A 10,902-nucleotide genomic window follows, 5' to 3' on the forward strand; every position below is an offset into this window, starting at 1 on the left:
GACAGTTAATGCTGGGGAAGAGAAGGCTCCAGGAAGACCTTAGAGCAGCCTTCCAGTACCTGAAGGGGCTCCAGGATCGCTGAGGAGGGCCTTCTGAAAAGGGTTGGGAGTGCCAGGTTGAGGGACAATTGCTTTGAGCTGGGAGAGGGGAGATTGAGAGTGGAGATGAGGAAGAAATTGTTGAGAGTGAGGGTGGAGAGACACTGGCACAGGTTGCCCAGGGAGGCTGTGGATGTCCCCTCCCTGGAGGTGTTGAAGGCCAGGTTGGATGAGGCCTTGAACAAGCTGGGCTGGTGGGAGGTGTCCTTGTCCATGGCAGGGAGTTGGAACTGGATGGTTTTTGAGGTCACTTCCAACCTAAAACATTCTATGAATCTATGGCTGATTTCCTGGGAACACACCCCATCAATTTCACCTTATTCAGTTCGCACCACACAAACTCCCTGACACTGGCCAAGTTGTAAGAAGGTCCTTACTGATGTTCTGTCCAGAAGAGAAGGATGTTGCTTTTACACTGCCAGACTTCTTGCTAGTCTTGTTAATGCTGAAGTAGTGACCAAGCAGTGACCAGACCAGGGCTGGTCACTAAAGGAACTGGAGCTGTTTAACTGGAAGAAGAGGCTGAGGGGAGACCTCATAGTTCTCTGAAACTCCCTGAAAGGAGGCTGTGGAAAGGTTGGTGCTGGTCTCTTCTCACAGGTGATAAGAAATAGAACACAAGGGAATGGCCTCAAGCTGCAGCAAGGCAGGGTTGGGCTGGACATCAGAAAAGGTTTCTCACAGCCAAGAGTGGTCAGATATTGGCACAGGCTGCCCAGGGAGGTGGTGAAATCACCACCCCAGAGATATTTAAAGGTCGTTTAGATGCTTGGGGATATGGTTTAGGGAAGAACTTTGTAGAGCAGGGTCAGTGATGGGATTTGATCATCCCAAGGGTATTTTCCAACATGAATGATGATCCTGTCATTCTGTGTAATGAACTAACCCTAAAGTCCATCTCTTCCTTCCCAAAACTTCATGCTGACAAAGTGGAACAAGTCAAACAGCACCAAGATTACTGAGCAGAGTTCCTGCTGCAACCTAAACTGTTGTGTTTGGCCTCTCTCAGCCTGTAGAAATTTTAATGACCTAATCCATGCCATATCTAACTATCCAGAAGGAAAACATCTGATCCAGCAGCAAAAAAAAAAAACCCAAAACAACAAAAGGGCTATACCACTTAGCTGAATGCAGGGAGAATTGCTTGGCTGTCTTACTGCTGATCCAAACGTTGCATAATTGCCTCTCCACATGCTTGCAATAGAACATGTGTCTGAAAAGCATCTGGTACCTTGTCAGTGCTTTCCTGGAAAGAAAGGAGCCATATTAAGCCCTTTTTTGATTGACAGACTTAGCTGTGAAGGTTGAGGCAGCTCAAAGGCAAAGAGACCTCACACAACATGTTCCTTACACCTTCGAGTCACATTGTAGCCATCCCAAAGATTTGCCCTCCAAGGAGTACCTCCTCCATACTTCCTGCCAGCCACCTCCTTCCATTCCCTCAAGCCACCTGCAGAAAGGTTCCTCACAAAGATACTGGGAAAGAAGGTTACAAGCCTGTGGTTATGTACCCACTGTACTAGGACTGCTCTGAGCACTTAGAACATTCACCAGGAGAAGAAAAATGCAAGCAAACTACAGGCAGTCCCAGCCTGCCAGCCACACGCTGTCAGCAGCAGATGGGAATGCATATTTATAGCTGCAGGGACTGGATTCAGGTCTGCCTTCAGACAGTCTAGTCTTAAGTGTCTATAGAGCTCCAACCGATCCAGCTCGTGAAGCCTCACCAAACAGTATTTCCACTTCCATGGCTACCATCAGAGCTAAGAAAGAAGAGACATCATGTCAAAAGCATCATGTTGTCATTAGAAAAGTCTATCAATCGATTTTTTTTTTTTTTTTATGAAGGGACGAGCTAACTGCTGGCATCTAACAACTCAACATCTGTCACCCTCTTCCTGTAATGCTGCTTGTCCCATGTGCCCCAGCTTACAGTAGCAGGTCTAACAGTTCTTCTCCAAGGAAATGAGGGGAAAATCCTTTCAGAAAAAAAATGAAACATTCAATCCTTCATAAACCAAATGCAAAACAGCTTGCTGTAGCAATTCTAGCAGCTGCCTGAAAGGAGGAATACCAGCAAGTGAATTATTTCGGCTTCCCACATTTCAGAAATGCTGGAGTTCATATTCTCAGGAGAGATACCTCAGAAAGCCACAAATAAAAACCTAGGACCAGGCTGAGAAAGCCTCCTTGGATCTTTTGTCTTCCCACCATTTCAAATGGAAGCTTCACATTCCAAGCATGCCTGTCTTAGACATGGTCAAGAGAAAATGCTTATTCCATAGCCTACAAGTGGAGCAAGCAAAGCCCAACAGCCCCAAAGCATTCCCTACTAGTCAACAACTTCCAACAGCATTTAACCACACAGGCATTCCAGAACTGTGCTTTGTGGAAAGATGCTCCAGTCCCAGGCAAAAGCTTCTGCCTTTTGTGTCCTGATACTTTACCTGTTTATAATAAGGGACAGAGGCCACTTCACAATGTAGTCAAAGGAAAATGCTTCCAGACCGCTGAGAGAGAGCTCTGTGGGATCTGCACTGATAATGGCCTTTTCCTGTTTGGTTTCTATGGCCAGCACCCTCAAGAGTTGTGTTATGAGGTCATGGGGCATCAAGTCGATCTATAAAGGCAGAGCAGGAAAAATAATAAAGCCTCAGGATACTCCCAACTCCTAGCAACAGACACGAGGCAGAACAGCACTTATCGAAGTCATCAGGTCACCTAGGGAGTGTGAATGGCATGACCTGGACATTACAGCAGCAGACACCCGGGCAGTGTCACTGTAGTTTTTAGCAACTACATATGGAAAGCTGGACATGAGGCAGCAATGTGTGCTTGCAGACAGAAGTCATTTGTCTCCTGGGCTGATCCCCAGCAGTGTGGGCAGCAGGGGCAGGGAGGGAATTCTGCCCTTCTGCTAGGATTTGCTGAGACTCTTCCTGCAATGCTGCGGCCAGCTCTGGAGTCCTCAGCACAGCACAGAGAGGGGCCTGTTGGAGCAGGGCCAGAGGAGGCCACAGCAATGCTGGCAGGGCTGGAAGCCCTCTGCTGTGAGGCCAGGCTGAGAGAGTTGGGTTTGTTCAGCCTGCAGAGAAAAAGGCTCAATGAAGACCTTCTGGTAGCCTTTCAATACTTAAAGGAAGCTTATAAAGAAGCTTTATAAGAGACTTATATTTTATATATATATATATATATATATATATGTTATAAGAGAAATATATATATAATTAGATATACTATAAAAGGGACATTTTACAAGGGTCTGTACTGATAGCACAAGGAATAATGGCTTCAAATTGAAAGAGGGTAGACCTAGATTAGACTTAACAAAGAAATTCTTCACTGTGACCGCCTGGACAGATGGGCAGAGTCCAATGGGATGGGGTTCAATAGCTCCAAGTGCAGGGTGCTGCACTTTGGCCACAACAACCCCATGCAGAGATACAGGCTGGGGTCAGAGTGGCTGGAGAGCAGCCAGACAGAGAGGGATCTGGGGGTGCTGATTGATACCCGCCTGAACATGAGCCAGCAGTGTGCCCAGGTGGCCAAGAGAGCCAGTGGCATCCTGGCCTGCATCAGGAATGGTGTGGCCAGCAGGAGCAGGGAGGTCATTCTGCCCCTGTACTCCACACTGGTTAGACCACACCTTGAGTACTGTGTTCAGTTCTGGGCCCCCCAGTTTAGGAGGGACATTGAGATGCTTGAGCGTGTCCAGAGAAGGGCAACGAGGCTGGTGAGAGGCCTTGAGCAGAAGCCCTACGAGGAGAGGCTGAGGGAGCTGGGATTGTTTAGCCTGGAGAAGAGGAGGCTCAGGGGTGACCTTATTGCTGTCTACAACTACCTGAGGGGTGGTTGTGGCCAGGAGGAGGTTGCTCTCTTCTCTCAGGTGGCCAGCACCAGAACAAGAGGACACAGCCTCAGGCTGTGCCAGGGGAAATTTAGGCTCGAGGTGAGGAGAAAGTTCTTCACTGAGAGAGTCATTGGACACTGGAATGGGCTTCCCGGGGAGGTGGTGGAGTCGCCGTCCCTGCGGCTGTTCAAGGCAAGATTGGACGTGGCACTTGGTGCCATGGTCTAGCCTTGAGCTCTGTGGTAAAGGGTTGGACTTGATGATCTGTGAGGTCTCTCCCAACCCTGATGATACTGTGATACTGTGAGATTGGAATGGGCTGCCCAGAGGATCTGCAGATGCCCCCTCCCTGGAAGTGTTCAAGGTCAGGCTCGATGGGGCTTTGAGCAACCTGATCTAGTGGAAGGTGTCTCTGCCCAAGGCAGGGGAGTTGGACTAGATGCCCTTTAAAGCCAACTATCCTATGATTCAATGCTACTTCACCAATGGCTTTCCATTGCCCTTGGCCTCTACAAGGTCTATTCAGGAAGACACTCCCCAGGCACAAACTCAGGGCTACCCCATGCCTGTGCATTTACAGACAGGACTTCTTATTAAACACCTTCTGATACTCCAGTGCGAGCAGCCAAGCTGCGAGTAAGCATGAGACGCCCACTACTGCTCCCACCTCATTCTGAGACCACCCAAACCCACACTATCCATGGAAACCTGGCCCTCTGTTTGGGGTGGGTGCCTCCAGTTGCTAATCTGGGTGCAAGGACTGAAGGACGGAAAGTTTACAGGATAGTCATCAATTCTCTTCTCTGCCACTGTACATGCAGCAGTTTCTTAGAGATACAGAGATATTCCCAAATCATGGCAAGCCTTCTGCTCAATGATCTTCTGCTTACACACACTCACCTTTAGATCATCCTTGAAAGGGTCTGTGTTGGCTGTGCTCATTCGCAAGGCTAATTCAAGCAGAGCCTCCAGTCTTGTAGTTATGATGTCATCTACAGGTTTCTTCAGTTCCTCTTCTGTAAGATCCATGAAGTGAACAAAGAAGTCCCCTTGGTCCATGAGGAAATAGTGTTTTATAGATCTGTTCAAGGAAAAATTGAGAGTGATTGTGGGTTTGAATACCTAAGTGGATCTTTATTAAACCTACAGAAGCAATCAATTCAGCCAGCCTGCTGGATTTGATCACAAACTGTTCCCTTTTGTCCACTACACACACTCATAAATGATCCATCTGAGACTGTTCTTTCATCTACCTCCCCTTCTCCCTTCCTCCTCACTCAGGATACTTTTGTGCAGCCTGATCAGGGCTGCTGCTCTTCTTTTTTCCATGAGGGGAAAAAAAGGGCACCTTATAATAACAACAAAAAAACATTCATAACATTACTGGGAGAAGTCTCTCCCTGCTGTCCTAAACAGCACCCCAACCTCCATGGTATGCAGATATACCCAAGAGGCAGAATCTTCACAGAACCCCTGAATCCCAGTATACTGGGGATTGGAAGGAACCTCTGCAGACCACCCAAGTCCAGTCTCTCTGCTGAAGCAGGGCACCCACAGCAGCTTGCCCAGGAGCACAATGACCAGGGTGGGTTAGAAGCTTTCCAGACAAGGAGACTTCACAACTACTCTGGGCAGCCTGCTCCAGGCCTCCAGCACCCTCCCATCAAAGGATTTTCTCCTGTTGTTTAGGTGGAACCCCCCATGTCCTTGTTTGTGCCCCTTGGCTCCTTTGAGCGAGTATCTGTGCTGCTTTTTTAGACACTCCAGGTACTCATGTTGACTTCTGCTGCAGCTGGAGCATCAACTTAAACTTCTGCTTGTCACCAAGGAGAGCCAGCTGCTGTGGGCCACCAGACTGGAAATAGCTTACAGGTGAGTTCAAGGATTAATTTTAGCACCTGGCCAGAAGATCACAAGTGAGAACTGCAGTTTTCAGAGGACCAATGCAGCCTTAACACAACGTGGCTACAAACTCCTGATGGCTATCAAGCTCAGCCTTTCTGCTTCCCTGAGTCATCACTCTCTTGAATCAGGAAGTCCTGAGGAAGTCTCAGTAATGTCAATGGTTAATTGAGGGCACAACAGGGAGGGAAGTGATGTAGTTACTGTTGCTGCAACTTTTCCAAACCTGGCCCAAAGCATTCCCACACAAGCACTTCTGCTGCCACTACTGCTCCAGCTTACATTTCCCAACGGCATCTTCACAGAATCACAGAACATTAAAGGTTGGAAGGGACCTCCAGAGATCATCAGGTCAAACACTCCCTGCTAGGGCAGGATCACGCAGGGCAGGCCACACAAGAACATGTCCAGGTTGGCTTTAAAAATCTTCAGAGAAGGAGCCTCCACAAGCTCTCTGGGCAGCCTGCTCCAAGCCTCCAGCACCCTTGTAGCAGAGATGTTTCTCCTCATGCAGGCCACTTGGCAGGTTTGTCACACATAGCACAGAGCATTTTCTTTCAGACTGTGTCACTGGTTTGAAACACAGTCTCTGGTACCAGGTCTCAGACACATTACAAACTATTTCACAACCAGCTGTCAAGCTGCAATTCCCTACTTGATCTGTTGCTGTCTTGGTATTCTGGATAACTCAGGTTCCTGCTTTTAGTGCTTTCTGAAGATAGCAATAAAGTAAAAGCTTGATTGACACAAGGGAGCTGGAGTTCTCATGCTTGCATTTGCTGTCAGCTGACTATGTTACAAGAATCAAATCACAGGTTGTTAAAATTAATTTTCAAAAAAGACAATGGTAAGAAAAGCTTGCACTAGGACTTTGGGCTTCTCCATTCCAACCACCTGTGCTGGCATGAACTACAAACTACAGCATTTCTTTGCTGAAATGGGTGATATCTAAAGGTTCCTTATTAACATCAAACTCCTCTTGATCAAACTATATGACATAGAGAAGGAACATGGAACTGTTAAAGCAGGTTCAGGGGATGCCACAATAATAATGTGGGGGCTGAAGCAGCTCTGCTATGAAGATGGGCTGAGAGACTTGAAGCTGTTCAGTCTGGAGAACAGAAGGCTTTGGGAAGCCTTCCAGGATTTGAAAGGGGCTACAGGAGAGGTGGGGAGGGACTTCAACAAAGGTATGAAAGAGACAGGATGAAGGGTAATGGCTTCAAACTGACGCATCTGGATTTAGACGAGATGACAGGAAGAAATTCTTTCCCATGAGGGTGTAAGGCACTGGAGCAGACGGCAGTTGTGGAGGCTCCAACTCTGTTGAAAGCCAGGCTGGATGGGGCTCAGATAAACCCTGCTCAGCAGGAGCCTCTGTCAACGGCAGGGGGCTGGACTAAATGACCTTCAAGATCCCTTCTAACACAAACCATTCTGTGATTCTATGACATTAGAAAATTCCCTTTCCAAGCTGAAAAGACTTAGAGCCATGGGACAGGTCATGAGAAAGAAGGGAGATGCCCATACCTTGGGATGGGCATAGACAAATCCCTTCTGCCCTGACCTAGTTTTGACAATAGCCTTCCAAGGAAGTTGGACTGGAGACATCCAGACATCCTTCCCACCTAAAACAAACATGATTTTACAGGGAAAAAAAACCCAAATATATTTTTTTTCTGGGTCAGTCTTTCTAATGAAAATAGAGGGAATACAATAGCACATCCCAAGAAGAGAAGGTTAACTTCAGAAACTTATGATTCAACCAATCTAACATGCATTTAGTAATAGAAATCGAACCTCAGGTGAGCCACCAACTCCTTCTCCTCCATTAGGAAATCCAAAAGGACTTTGCTGGCATAGTTATAAGCTTTTTCTATTTGTTCCACATAGGCTCTCTCTTTCAAAGTATAGATGACCTCCTTGGCTACAGGGCAGGTGACATCACGACCACATTCTCGCACTACATTTAAGTACTTCCCTGGAAGCAAAAAGAAAGAATAAGTCACATCCACACATAGCCTACAGGGACAGTTGAACTCTACTGAAAGCTGGAAAGGGTTTAGAGGTAATGGACTATTTTTAAATTAAGCACCTAGCAGCACATTTAAGCAGACAATTAGAAATAAGTTTTGCTTCCTAGTGGTGGTGAAACATCTCTGCAGACAGACAGACTTGGAAGGTCTGATGCTGCACTTCAGAAGTAGCTTGGGGCAGGGGGCTTGGTTTGTACTTAGCCATCATTATGCCTGCTTGATTTAAGCACCAAATGAAACTCAGCACCTGCCCATCTCCACTTAAAAAAGCTGCTAGAAAAGTGTAACAAAATAGAGCATCAAGACAGCACAGAATCACTGGATCAGTGAAAAAGTCTGGCTGGAAGAGATCTGCAAGCTCATCCAGTCCAACCCCTCCACCCAGCACTGCAGGATCAACATCAAACCATGTCCCTAAGCACCAGGTCCACACACTGCTTAAACACCCCAGGGATGGTGACTCCAGCATTGCCCTGGGCAGCTGTTGGCAGTTCCAATGTTTCAGAACCCTTCCAGTGTGCACTCGAGGTGTGGGCTTAGTAGTGCTGAGCACAGGGTGATGATCCCCTCCTGTTCCTGCTGCCTGCCCTGTGTCTAATCCAAGCCAGGGTGCCATTGGCCTGCTTGGCCACCTTTACACACTGTTGACTTATATTTAATTGATTGTTAACCAGAACTCCCAGGTCCCTCTCCAAGTCCTCTTACTGCTGGACTCCCTCTGCAGGGTATTTTCTTTCTAGGATCTGGGGTTCTTTTCCAAAACAATTCTCCTGTTGCCTTGAGAAGTTCATCTGGACTACCTACCCCATAAACTGTGAATGCAGGATGCCATTTACTTTGTCTTCGCACTAATGTCAAGGTTCCTCTCCCATCTGAAGTGTCTCTTTACCTACCTGTGCTTAGGATTTTGTCAGCCATTTTCTGCAAGAATGAGGGAATCTGTTGCTGAACAACAGTGTATCTTTGATCCCAGTACTTGTCATTGTAGTCTTCCTGAATCTTCTCCTTCTGCAGCTCATGTTCCTCCACCATGAACTCACTGAACAGTTCAAACAGAAGTTTAGAAGCAGGAAGTGGCACAATGAGGATCACTTTTCTTTTTTTTTTTTTTGACCTATAAAAGGTCTCATGAAAATAAATTCTGTTAAGAAGTGAAATTAGTCTGTGTTTGTAGTAAGAGGAGAAGCATTACGCAGAGTGGTTCTTCTAAAGTATAAGCAATTATAACACAAACAGTATTTTACAGTCCAGACATTCTTTGGTGGTCAGTGTAGAGGTGAGGAAGTGTCAGTCTGGGATCCAAATGAGTTAATGTCTCATTGCATGAGGCCTTGCAGTTAGGACAAATGTGCCCTGCTCTTAAGAGAAGCAGCAGCAGATGTCAGCTCAGGAGGGTTTGGAATGCAGCCAAGAATGGATGGCCATGCTTCACAGAATGTTAGGGGCTGGAAGCGACCTTGAAAACTCATCCAGTCCAACCCCCAGCCAGAACAGGATCACCTACATCAGATTACACTGGATTGCATCTAGACAGGTCTTGCACATATCCAGAGAGGAAGACTCCACAACCCCACTGGGCAGCCTGTTCCAGTGTTCTGTCACTCTCACAGTGAAGAAATTTCTCCTCATGTTTCCATGGAACTTCCTATGCCTCAATTTCCACCATTGCCTCTTGTCCCATGTAAAGGGTTAACCCTCCTGAGGGGTGGATCTTGAACCTGACTCCAGGTGTAGTCGTTAGCCCACTCCCACTTCCCATCTAGCCCCCTATAAAAACAGAGGAACTTCCTGTTCAGGGATGGTGGTTCCCAAGCCTGATTAGAGAACCATCAAGCAGGTTGAAAGAGACCTCCAAGCTCATCCAGCCCAACCTAGCACCCAGCCCTGTCCAATCAACCAGACCATGGCACTAAGTGCCCCATCCAGGCTTGGCTTCAACATCTCTCTCTCACCTGCCTGCCTGTTACCACCACCTTGTTGCTGCTGCTCCCGTTTTTCTACCATGTGGCCATCCTTCCGTGGTGGGCAAAACAAATCCTGATTCTGCCTCCATCCACTGCCATCAATCTGGTTGTATATATGTATATTTTTTATCTTGTTTTTTTTCCCTTCCCTATACCTCTTTGTAACTCTCCTACCTTGCATACCTTCTATTTATTGTTAAAGTTAACTTCCAAATCTAAGTGAGACTATTTGAGTGTGTTTTACCTTTTCCCCTCTACATCTAATTCCTTTCTTTCCAAAACGGGGCAGAGGGGAAGGCATCCTAAAATTGTATTGGTTCTGTTAGCTATATTTTGAGTCTCTGGGAAATTTAAACTAGAACTAAGACACACTGTCATTGGGCATCACCCAGCAGAGCCTGACTCCATCCTCCTGGCACTTACCCTTTACACATTTAGAAACATGAATGAGGTCACCTCTCAGTCTCTTCCTCTCTAAGCTAAAGAGCCCCAGCTCATTCAGCCTCTCTTCATAAAGAAGACGTTCCACCCCATCATCCTTGTGGCTCTGCACTGCAGTCTGTCAAGCAGTTTTCTGTCCTTCTTGACTTGTTTGTGTATGTTCTACTGAGACAAGGAAGTTTGGTGCATGCTGTCCAAAGGGGAATTGTTGGAGTCCGGAGGCTGGTGCGACGAGAGACAGATCGGGGCACTGACGAGTCAACTCTATAGCTTCTGTGCATCAGTGCAATTTTATTACGGTAATGCAGTGTCTTATATAGTGCTCAGAGGAGGTATATCCAGCCAGTCTGGGGCCGGCACAAGTGGACAATACAGATTGGCCCAAAGCCATGTGCAGGGTGCAGATAGGTTACCCTTATCAAAACAGCCCATGGTTCCACCCCAGAGGGGCTGGCAGGGTCAGCCCCCTGGAGCTGTGTCCGCCCCTAACAGGCATGCGTGGGTTGCTCAGCCTAACAGCCTAGCTTCCTTGGGGCCGGCTGGGCTCCAAGGACATCTCCCATCACAAGGTCTCATGTTTACAGCTCATGCCCTGCTGCGGGAGAAATTA

At 47.2% G+C, this 10,902-nt stretch overlaps 1 protein-coding gene across 4 annotated transcripts in view; it reads right to left on the minus strand.

Annotated features, from left to right (window-relative positions):
- TUBGCP2 (tubulin gamma complex component 2) overlaps positions 1–10,902 on the minus strand; it is a 52,071-nt gene that overhangs the window by 21,839 nt on the left and 19,330 nt on the right. For all 4 annotated transcript variants that reach the window (XM_064144968.1, XM_064144969.1, XM_064144966.1 and 1 more), the window contains 5 exons: positions 8,781–8,926; positions 7,652–7,832; positions 4,850–5,030; positions 2,547–2,719; positions 1,217–1,345 (listed from right to left, as the gene is read on the minus strand). In XM_064144968.1, the coding sequence (XP_064001038.1) occupies positions 1,217–1,345; positions 2,547–2,719; positions 4,850–5,030; positions 7,652–7,832; positions 8,781–8,926 (810 nt within the window). The remainder of the gene's footprint in view (positions 1–1,216; positions 1,346–2,546; positions 2,720–4,849; positions 5,031–7,651; positions 7,833–8,780; positions 8,927–10,902) is intronic.

Source organism: Pogoniulus pusillus, chromosome 6, assembly GCF_015220805.1.
Source record: "Pogoniulus pusillus isolate bPogPus1 chromosome 6, bPogPus1.pri, whole genome shotgun sequence".
Lineage (NCBI taxonomy): Eukaryota > Metazoa > Chordata > Aves > Piciformes > Lybiidae > Pogoniulus > Pogoniulus pusillus.